This window comes from the organism of the source record quoted next, unplaced genomic scaffold, assembly GCF_019419815.1.
Source record: "Pyrus x bretschneideri cultivar Hongxiangsu unplaced genomic scaffold, Pyrus_bretschneideri_v1 Contig8, whole genome shotgun sequence".
NCBI classification, from domain to species: Eukaryota; Viridiplantae; Streptophyta; class Magnoliopsida; order Rosales; family Rosaceae; genus Pyrus; species Pyrus x bretschneideri.
The window spans coordinates 3696909-3708597 of record NW_025999820.1 but is presented as its reverse complement, the minus strand read 5'-3'; the positions used below and the strand labels follow the sequence as shown (position 1 = coordinate 3708597).

The 11689-nt window shown below is 32.2% G+C and overlaps 1 protein-coding gene across 1 annotated transcript; it reads left to right on the top strand.

Moving 5' to 3' along the window:
- Positions 1 to 8715: 8715 nt before the first annotated feature.
- Positions 8716 to 10748, top strand: LOC125473146 (cyclin-D5-1-like). The gene is made up of 4 exons (XM_048575555.1): positions 8716 to 9411; positions 9487 to 9573; positions 9675 to 10185; positions 10272 to 10748. The coding sequence occupies exons 1-3, from the start codon at positions 9139 to 9141 to the stop codon at positions 9999 to 10001; spliced, it is 687 nt and encodes a 228-aa protein (XP_048431512.1). The 5' UTR covers positions 8716 to 9138; the 3' UTR covers positions 10002 to 10185; positions 10272 to 10748.
- Positions 10749 to 11689: the final 941 nt, after the last annotated feature.

Genomic DNA, 11689 nt, shown 5'->3' with positions numbered 1-11689 from the left:
TTTCGGTCTCTTCCAATACAACTTACTGCTTTACAAGTGTGGTGGGACTATACGACTGTGTCTTGAACTTTCAAAGTCACAAGAGTTTGTATATCATTAGAGCGTGAAAACTTGGTCTTAATACGTAGTATTTATATTTTAGTTTTTTTTTTTTTTTTTTTTTTGGAAACTTAAGGAGAAGTTTTTAAGGATACCTTTACAAAGAGCCAACACACTTGCAGCACTATTATGCAACACTACAAAGATACTTTGTTCCCAAATCTATATATGTGGTGATATTGAGACCTTCATCAATTAAGTGAAGATTGTGGTAATAAATATCTACCGTCTTTAGTCTTGATGAATTTATACCTATACTTGAACACATTTGGTTAAGGTCAAGAACCATGCGCCTTGAGAAAAAGGTGGTGGAAGATGAAAACAATGCGATAAATCATTTCCAAAAAATATGTTATATTATGGTTTTGTCTATTTTTTTTTTCCTCATTTGGTGGTGATACAATTGGAAGCCAAATAACGAAAATATAAAAAGTGCCTTTATTGCGACATGTTAGACGTACGTATGTTACGATAACAAAATTGATTTAAGTAGTAAGAGGTTTGCAAAAAAAAGGATGCAATCAATCCTCAAATCCTAGACGTCCAGAATCAAGAGGGAAACGTATCCTTAACCGAAAAGAGCAAAAGGTAGGGAAAAGATGACAAGGTTAATAAAAATTATGTTTGGACCATAATTCTTTCAAAACTCGTCTGCTTATACGAATACAATTATATACGTATACCAAATTGGGTATGCAAATTTGCCTTATCTCAAGGTTAAAAAAGTTTGTGGAAGCTTCTTGCTTTGAGTTTTAAGAAGAAGCTTTTGTTAGCAGAACCGAACGTTTGACCTAATTTGATTTTAACACATACATTTATGCATTTACTACCACTCTAAATGATGGAGTTGAGAATACATGACTAAGAGAATTGAGGAGTCTAGAAACTCACACAATATGTCGTTTTGAAGAGAACAATTAAACAATCTATTTTTTTTTTATATATTTTTAATTTTCATATCGTTTGTTAGTTCATGAATAGGAAATGTGTTTTGTACCATGACAATAATTTTGCATGACAATATGACATTACAAAAAAAAGGCAGACAATAATTCCAGCTGGTACAAAACAAGCAAGCTACAAGGTGTTTTTCCCTCTTCTTTTTTATTTTAAATAAAATTAAAAATAGAAATTAACAATTTAAATTAAAAGAAGCAATATTGCATTTGGAATCTATATTCTTAACTTGATTTTTATATATTTTTGGTTCTACATGCTCAACTTCTTACGCAAACACCAACGACACACTCTGTCATCCTCCACACTCCCTCGGACCCTCTCCCTCGTCCCTTAAAGAAATATAGAAAGAGAAGGTACATAGAGAGAACTGTCGAGGACGATGAACATCATGAACCCTAGGACCGAAGTGCCAAATGAGACTCTTTAAATCATGTAGGAAAAAAATTCCCATCCTACAGCTCTCCAGAATTTAAGGGTACCCGAGAAGAAGTATACCATGTAAGAATAGCATAAATGTTCAAAGGTGACCAAACAAATCATGATCACTCACTCTTAGGTCATCTCCAACCGAGGGCTGACCAGAGGGCTCGTTTTAGCCCTCTGGCCCTACAAGAAATTAATATTTTAATGAACAATACATGGCCATATTTGCCTTCGTCTCCAACCGAGGGCTAAAGGGCCATAGGGCTCGTTTTAGCCCTGTCACAAAAAACCGTCTCCAACCGAGGGCCAAAGGGCCATAGGGCAAAACATAATTTATTATTTAAAACCTACAACTTAAATTCAAATCCAACGGTTAAGTGACGTCAGCTAGCCGTTGGTAGTTGACATCATGCTGACGTCAGCTAGCTGTTGGATTTGAATTTGTCTTTTGATATAAATAGGATGGATATTGGGCTATAATTCACACAACTTTGAATTCAATCTATTTCAATTCAATCTTTTTCAATTCAAGTTTGCAATGAATTCCAACTTTAGATCCCCTTCGGATTCCGACTGGGGGTCTTCATCCAATTCCAAATTGGAAGCAAAATGTGTGCAAATGAGATGAGAAGATAAGGAGTCTGATGAATAAGTTCAAGTAAGGCGCAACAAACAAAACAGAGTAGCAGCCATGGTGTGTCAACCAACTGAGGAACAACCTCAATGGGGTGGCTCTATTGCTGGTCGCCCAATGGAGAGTCTAATGACGACCAAGAAGATCCAAATAGGTCAAGAAGGAATCATGCAAAAATATATGATGGGCCTAATTTGCCTTTCAATCCAAGAACTGGTAGTATCTCTATAAATGAGTACATGAGGCGCTATAGAATGATACGTTCTCGTGCTACAAACAAGTACCTACAACAGAATCTTGTTGCACATCTTTAGGCCAAAAGAAGCATGGAGTAGGCGTTTTATGTTGTTAAATGTTTTTTAAAATGTTGTTTAAGTTTCATATTGTTAAATGTTTTTTTTATGTTGTAAAATTTGTATGTTGGTTAATGTTATTTAATGTTGTTTCATGTTACTTAATTTAATTTAATGTTGTATAAGGGCTTAGGAAGTTATAGGAAAAAATGGAATTTAAAAAAAAAAATATGAAACAAATTTTGTAAAATAAAAGTTATAGGAAAAAAAATAGAATTTAAAAAAAATGAAAAATAGAAATTATAGGAAAAAATTTGTAAAAAAATAATAATAATAAAAATATGAAAAATATAATCGACAGGAAAGATGATTTTTCTAGCCAGCCCTTCAGCCCTCTCTAATTCCGTGGGGCTCCCTCAAATTCCACAGCCCTTTGGCCTAGCCCTCGCTTGTAGATGGTTTTCGGGCTATTTTCGATCATCTAGCCCTCTGGACCCTTCGGTTGGAGATGGCCTTAGGTTTGATGTCGATGTATGCATAGTTATTCACCCTTCAATTTAATATCAAAACAAAGAATAAGCAGATGTGAGTGACCATGAATTCTATTGACCAATAAAACAAGACTCGTAAGAATAATACCTCTTTTTATATTTTGGGTTTCTTTATAAAATAACTAGTTTAATGTTATTTATCTTCACTTAGTACCTCTTTTCGTATTTTGCTTCAACCTTTAAGGCAAATATGAGTTTTAACACAAAACTGATTTCTGAGGCAAATTTAGGCCATGATTTTCCCTTAAGTTAGTGAGGGCGGCCCACTATGTATTTTTTTTAGTTTTATATTTATAAATTCATTGAATCCAACAGCTAAGATATAATATGATCAAATCCAACGGTAAAAAAAAGAAGATCTAACTGTTCAAATTTAAATCCAACGGCCAAAGTAATTAAAAAAAATTCTTTTACGTGTTTAATTTTTTTTTCATAGTGTTACACAAGTTTCATGGTGTTGGTGTAATGATTTTTCAATATTTATCATAATTTAAATATTTTTAGATTAAAATATTCATAAAATTAAATTAGGATAGTCTATATAATTAATCTAGGGCTAAAAATTTAACCTAGAAGGGTTGGAGGAGAAAAACTGTTTATGGGTTAAAAAGTTTAGGTTTTAATCGAAGGGTTGGAGATGGTCTTATAAGTGCAAGATTTTGGGTTTCATTTTCGTAAATATCGAGTTTGATATCAATTTTTTATGGTCAACCCATTGTGTGACTTAGCTGAAACCCTCCATTTTTTAGTGTAAATATAGTGAGAGAAATTAGGGAGTGAGAGCATGAGTGTGCAGTTTGAAATTGAATTACTATAATACTTTTAAAATAAAATAAAAAAGTCGTCTGACTATAAGCACTATGATGAGCATTTAACCTCCTTGATGAAAAAGATGATTATCTTAATATATGGTGCATAGCATAATCCATTTGGAAACTACTTCTACCCCTTTTTTATTTTTTATTTTTTTAATACCAATTGAGAATTCAAAATCGGATTTCAAACTTGATGAATGTAGATCCTTCCCTAATGGATTCGGGCTATTCGTAATTAGGGTTTCAAAATTGCAGCGTTATCCTCAGTGGTGACTAGGCGTCGTTAGAGCAGATAATCATGTACAACTTGAAATTTTTTCAAACATTAAAAAGAAAAAGTTACTTAATAAAAATTTACTTGAATGTTGGTAAAGATGTTGAAAAAGGTTTCTCAGAGTTTCCTTCAGGATCCTTTCATTCTCTCAGAGACATGTCGTGCTGATAACGTGTTGCAAAACTAACGATAAAAGTGGGGGAGAGAGATGGGACGACATAAAGAGAAAAGGGCTTGGCCTTGTACATTTATTTATACTAATCATGATGAGTTTTATTGCCTTGCAAGTAGGCCTGGCAATTTCTGACACGACCCGATAACCCGACACGACACGACACGAAATTAACAGGTGTTTGGGTCGACACGATAACGAATCGGGTCTTATCGGGTAACCCGATAAGCACCTGTTAAGATAACGGGTTGGGTCGGGTATACACGTGGGTAAACACGATACACGATAAGCAGAATATTATTTTTATAATTTTATAACCCTAAAAAAATATTGTAATAATTATATACATTAATTTTACAATTTTATACCCCTAAAAATTATAATAAATATATATATATATTAAATTAACTATAAAATTTATAATAATTATAATAATTATATATACTATAATAATTATACCCCCAAAATATTAAGTCTATCTATACTAATTATATTATATATATATATATATATTAAATTTTATAAAAACTATAATGCATATTAATTAATAATTTAATATGCATGATCATGCATTTGCCAACTTGCCGTCCTTTTTGAAAAAACAATGGAGGGAAAATGAAAATGTTAAGAAAAGTTGAAAATAAAACAAAAAAGTGAGGGAATTAGGGAAAGATGTTGGAGGGAAAAGTGAAAATGATAAGAAAAAGTTGAAAAGGAAACAAAAAAGAGAGGGAAAAATGAAAATTAATAGAAGTGGTGAGAAATTTTTTTTTTTTTAAGTTATTAACTTTTTATCACACACATGACTGTCATGACATATCTCACTATTTTTATAATGAACACGTGACACGTGATGTATGTACTATTCCGTGTACCAGTCAATAATAATTTATACGTACAAAATAAATAGATTTAAATCTACTTAATAAATATATATATATATATACACACACACACACACACGGAACTTGATTGATGGCATACGAATTCTCCAAAACTAATTTCAACGATCCAAACCGTCAAAATTGTTTGTATATGCTTGGAGATCACATCAGCAAAAAATCACAAAAAAAAAACATTCAGAGATCAAGTAACAGGACAAAGCTTTTCAACGGTTATAAACGAAAAATCACTATTTAACGGTTATTTTAACTCCGATTTTGATGATTTTTTATAACTACACTTCTTGACCCTATATGAATACAATGAATGAATTCGATCTTCAATTTAAAATATTTACACAAGTGGATACCACAAAATCTTATGTTATACTTAATAAAAGTATAAATAAACTCTAAGTGTTAGTCAATCTATCGTTTTACGAATTCTCTAAAACTAATTTCAACGATCCAAACCGTCAAAATTGTTTGTATATGCTTGGAGATCACATCAGCAAAAAATCACAAAAAAAAAACATTCAAAGATCAAGTAACGGGACAAAGCTTTTCAACGTTTATAAACGAAAAATCAAGATTTAACGGTTATTTTAACTCCGATTTTGATGATTTTTTATAACTACACTCCTTGACCCTATATGAATACAACGAATGAATTCGATCTTCAATTTAAAATATTTACACAAGTGGATACCACAAAATCTTATGTTATACTTAATAAAAGTATAAATAAACTCTAAGTGTTAGTCAATCTATCATTTTACGAATTCTCCAAAACTAATTTCAACGATCAAAACCGTCAAAATTGTTTGTATATGCTTGGAGATCACATCAGCAAAAAATCACAAAAAAAAAACATTCAGAGATCAAGTAACGGGACAAAGCTTTTCGACGGTTATAAACGAAAAATCAAGATTTAACGGTTATTTTAACTCCGATTTTGATGATTTTTTATAACTACACTCCTTGACCCTATATTAATACAATAAATGAATTCGATCTTCAATTTAAAATATTTACACAAGTGGATACCACAAAATCTTATGTTATACTTAATAAAAGTATAAATAAACTCTAAGTGTTAGTCAATCTATCATTTTACGAATTCTCCAAAACTAATTTCAACGATCAAAACCGTCAAAATTGTTTGTATATGCTTGGAGATCACATCAGCAAAAAATCACAAAAAAAAAAAACATTCAAAGATCAAGTAACGGGACAAAGTTTTTCAACGGTTATAAACGGAAAATCACGATTTAACGGTTATTTTAACTCCGATTTTGATGATTTTTTATAACTACACTCCTTGACCCTATATGAATATAATGAATGAATTCGATCTTCAATTTAAAATATTTATACAAGTGGATACCACAAAATCTTATGTTATACTTAATAAAAGTATAAATAAACTCTAAGTGTTAGTCAATCTATCATTTTACGAATTCTCCAAAACTAATTTCAACGATCAAAACCGTCAAAATTGTTTGTATATACTTGGAGATCACATCAGCAAAAAATCACAAAAAAAAAACATTCAGAGATCAAGTAACGGGACAAAGCTTTTCGACGGTTATAAACGAAAAATCAAGATTTAACGGTTATTTTAACTCCGATTTTGATGATTTTTTATAACTACACTCCTTGACCCTATATTAATACAATAAATGAATTCGATCTTCAATTTAAAATATTTACACAAGTGGATACCACAAAAACTTATGTTATACTTAATAAAAGTATAAATAAACTCTAAGTGTTAGTCAATCTATCGTTTTACGAATTCTCCAAAACTAATTTCAACGATCCAAACCGTCAAAATTGTTTGTATATGCTTGGAGATCACATCAGCAAAAAATCACAAAAAAAAAAACATTCAAAGATCAAGTAACGGGACAAAGTTTTTCAACGGTTATAAACGAAAAATCACGATTTAACGGTTATTTTAACTCCGATTTTGATGATTTTTTATAACTACACTCCTTGACCCTATATGAATATAATGAATGAATTCGATCTTCAATTTAAAATATTTATACAAGTGGATACCACAAATCTTATGTTATACTTAATAAAAGTATAAATAAACTCTAAGTGTTAGTCAATCTATCATTTTACGAATTCTCCAAAACTAATTTCAACGATCAAAACCGTCAAAATTGTTTGTATATGCTTGGAGATCACATCAGCAAAAAATCACAAAGAAAAAAAACATTCAGAGATCAAGTAACGGGACAAAGCTTTTCGACGGTTATAAACGAAAAATCAAGATTTAACGGTTATTTTAACTCCGATTTTGATGATTTTTTATAACTACACTCCTTGACCCTATATGAATACAATAAATAAATTCGATCTTCAATTTAAAATATTTACACAAGTGGATACCACAAAATCTTATGTTATACTTAATAAAAGTATAAATAAACTCTAAGTGTTAGTCAATCTATCGTTTTACGAATTCTCCAAAACTAATTTCAACGATCCAAACCGTCAAAATTGTTTGTATATGCTTGGAGATCACATCAGCAAAAAATCACAAAAAAAAAACATTCAAAGATCAAGTAACGGGACAAAGCTTTTCAACGGTTATAAACGAAAAATCACGATTTAACGGTTATTTTAACTCTGATTTTGATGATTTTTTATAACTACACTCCTTGACCCTATATGAATATAATGAATGAATTCGATCTTCAATTTAAAATATTTATACAAGTGGATACCACAAAATCTTATGTTATACTTAATAAAAGTATAAATAAACTCTAAGTGTTAGTCAATCTATCATTTTACGAATTCTCCAAAACTAATTTCAACGATCAAAACCGTCAAAATTGTTTGTATATGCTTGGAGATCACATCAGCAAAAAATCACAAAAAAAAAAACATTCAGAGATCAAGTAACGTGACAAAGCTTTTCGACGGTTATAAACGAAAAATCAAGATTTAACGGTTATTTTAACTCCGATTTTGATGATTTTTGATAACTACACTCCTTGACCCTATATGAATACAATGAATGAATTCGATCTTCAATTTAAAATATTTACACTAGTGGAATTTATATACTTAATAAAAGTATGAATCAACTACACTCTTTGACCCTATATGAATACAATGAATGAATGAATTAGATCAAGCCAAAGTTCCAATACAATTTCATGATGTTCGATGTAAATTGAAGATTTTGTAAATGGAGGTGTAAACTTTTAAGAAAGACTTACAATCTTAAAAACAAAAACTCTTTATCCTTGCACATTTAATATTTGTAATAGATTAGTAGTGTATGTATTATTTTTTTTATTAGGCTTTCATTTTCGAGTGTAGATATAGTACTTAAACGAGAAATGTTTTAATGTTTTCAAGTAATATTTATGTCGCAATGTGTGATATGTGCAAATTGTAAAAAAAAATATTTTTTTCTTAACGGGTCATAACGGGTCGGGTCACTTTACCCGTTGGGTAAAGTGACACGACCTGTTAAGGACCCGTTAAGATAACGGGTGTGACACGACACGACCCGTTAAGATAACAGGTGTTACACGAAAACGACACGAACACGACAGACACGACCCGTTTGCCAGGCCTACTTGCAAGTGATACAAACCTAAAAAAATTAGATTTCCAAATACGATTCTATTTAAGTTTGCATAATCACATTCCTAATTAATAATTCTATTAACAACTGATTTTGACTTTTTACCAAAATCTCCAAACATTTGGAGAGGATGAGCGAAATCTTAGGATTAGTATCATTATATAAAACAGTATAGTCTAGTAGTACTCTACGCACACTATACTTTCTTACCACTAATTTAACTTCCCCTCCCTCTCCCTATATCACATCCGGTTATTTTGGCGGCACCATAACCGCCACATTTCCATCACTCCTCGCATTCCTCTCTCTCTCACTCTCTCTCAATTTTTTTTTGCACAATATAAACACTGTGGATTTAGCATTTCTTTTAAATAAATCCGTTGATTATTCATCATAGATATTCGAAGAGATTGAGGAGGTATGAGGGACTTTGCAAAAACTTCATTCTCTCTCTCCACCCTCCTCTGCCAAGAAGATGAAACTTGTCTGAACCAATTGGAAGACGAATCTAAAACTTCTGTAGAATCAAATCCATGTTTTCTTTTTGATAACGACGATGAATATGTCGAAAACTTGATTCAGAAAGAAGCTCATTGCTTTGGATCCAAAGGGTTCAAGGATTGCCCGGCCTCTGGCATGAGCTGGTTGAAAACAACTCGATTGGATGCCATTGATTGGATTTTCAATGCATGTCACTCTCCCTAAAGCTCTTAAATTTCCCAGATTGTTGTTTCTTGTTCAGTCCCTAAAAGTTTGTGGATTTTGCAGACAGGGGCAGTTTTTGGGTTCCAGTTGCAAACAGCTTACTTATCAGTGACTTACTTTGATGGGTTTCTTTCAAAACGATCCATTGATGTAAGTAAACCAACACTTTCAATGTTTTGCAAATTGGGTTTCTGTATTTTTGTTGTTTTGCTAAAATATTTGGATTTTTTATGGTTTTTTTAAATATATAGGATAAGAAATTGTGGGCTATTAGATTGTTATCAGTGGCATGTTTATCCTTGGCTGCTAAGATGGAAGAATGCAAAATACCAGCTTTATCAGATTATTCGGTTTCGGATTACGATTTTGAAAGCAAGGTGATTCAAAGAATGGAGCTTTTGGTGCTGAATACATTGGAATGGAAGTTGGGTGCAATCACTCCTTTTGATTATCTGCACTACTTCATCAATAAGTTTTGTGCAGATCAATTAAGACCAAAAGAACTAGCTTCTAATGCTATCGGACTAATTGTGGCAATGGCAAAAGGTAATATGACCCCATACTCCCAATCTAATTAAATTTACATAATTCGTTACATTTCCTAATCGATATGATTTCTGTAACGCAGAAAATGATTTGATGGATACTCGGCCGTCGATTATTGCAGCTGCTGCAGTTTTAGCAACATCAGATGGTCAATTAAGCAGAAAGATTATGGAGCTTAAGATGAATGTGATCTCATTCTTGCAGTCCCAAGATTATGTGAGCCAACTAATGCACTACTAATTACACATTGTTCTTTTATTTACTTAAGTTAATTAATCTTAATCAAATTTCCATTGGAACAGGAATACATATATTCCTGCTATGATTTTATGCAGGAAATACTGGAAAGAAAAGATAAGACACCAGCTCCCAAGTTTTCAAATTCCCCTCTATCAATCCATTCAAACTCAATGGAAGTGCTTGAAACTTCACCAGTTGGCACTAAGAGAAGGCTTACATTCAGTGACTCTTCTGATCAAAGTTACCCAACCAAGAAAATTGACCAGCCATAGTTACTGTTGAGGTTTTTTGAATATTTGTTGGTTTTTTGATTGAATTATAGAGAGAAAAAAAGAATTTCTAGGAGATGGGGGGTTTAAATTATAGTTATAATGAGTGTCATATTTAATTTCTACCAATTTATGGTATATTTGATTTGGGATTTTGTTGATTGGGGTTCCAATTTCCAATACCAAACAAAAGATTTCAGCTGGTGACAACCAGGAGAAAAGTGAAAAAAAGAAATTAATAAAGTAACAAGTAAGAAGTAATTGACTGAAGTTTGTGGATAGTAATTTTCAGTAGTAGTATTTGCTTTCGTAGTGCCACTGTTGCTTACCAACATTTTTTTTGCTTTTGTATCCGTGGTCCGTGTCTACGACATTTTGGGGTAAATTGTTGTATTTTCGTTCGTTAATATGTTATATATTTATTTGTGTTTCATGATCGAGAACATTAAGAAGGGAGAGGGGGGTCTTGGGGTGCTTGGGATGCTTCCCACTTGTCTTTCAAAAGGCTGAAAGCCATGAGGAATGAAGAATTGTTTTTGTTTGATATGTGTGTTGTATTTGGGCCATTGCCAAAAAGTACATGTGTGTGTGTGTGTTGTAAATGATCGAGAGTCAAACTCTTGCCGTTAATTTGAGAATAAGTGCGTGTTTTACCATCGTTAGGTAGAGCGCATGATCTATTGTGGCAGATTTGCACCGTGCAATCTTCTGTGTTTGTTTATTGAGCTTTCTATATAGGGGATTTATTATGTTTGCTTCTAGTACTCAGCTGGCACACTCCTTGTAATCTTGGTGCATTCATGTTTCTATTATTAATGAATTATCGCTATCGCTTTGGTTAAAAAAAAGGTACCGCGCCCTATACAGCAAAAGAAAATGGATAAAGGGTAAGGGTAGGGGTCTGATTTACTTGCAAGCATTTGAGAATTGAGAGAAGTTGTAGGACCCAAATGAACCATCTTCGTGAACAGCGAGACCCAAAATTTTGGGGATGGGCGGTGGAATTTGGGGGGCATGAGATTCATAGCAAAAGTGGGGTCGGAAGGCTCCCACCCGTCCATATGCCTTCTTAGGGTTCATAGGCCAGTCTGGCATAGTACACCATTGTATTTTAGCCTCAAACAAAAGATTACACTTCCTGCTTTAGAAATCTGTTTTCATGTTATATTTGTGTAAAATTAAATTCAAAAGATAAATATTAAAAATGGAAA

Excerpts from the sequence above, each read along its gene's own strand:
- LOC125473146 (XM_048575555.1), top strand. The coding sequence starts at position 9,139 with ATGAGGGACTTTGCAAAAACTTCATTCTCTCTCTCCACCCTCCTCTGC. Across the intron at positions 9,412-9,486 it reads ATTGGATTTTCAATGCATGT|ACAGGGGCAGTTTTTGGGTT; the intron begins CACTCTCCCTAA and ends TGGATTTTGCAG. Across the intron at positions 9,574-9,674 it reads TTTCAAAACGATCCATTGAT|GATAAGAAATTGTGGGCTAT; the intron begins GTAAGTAAACCA and ends TTAAATATATAG.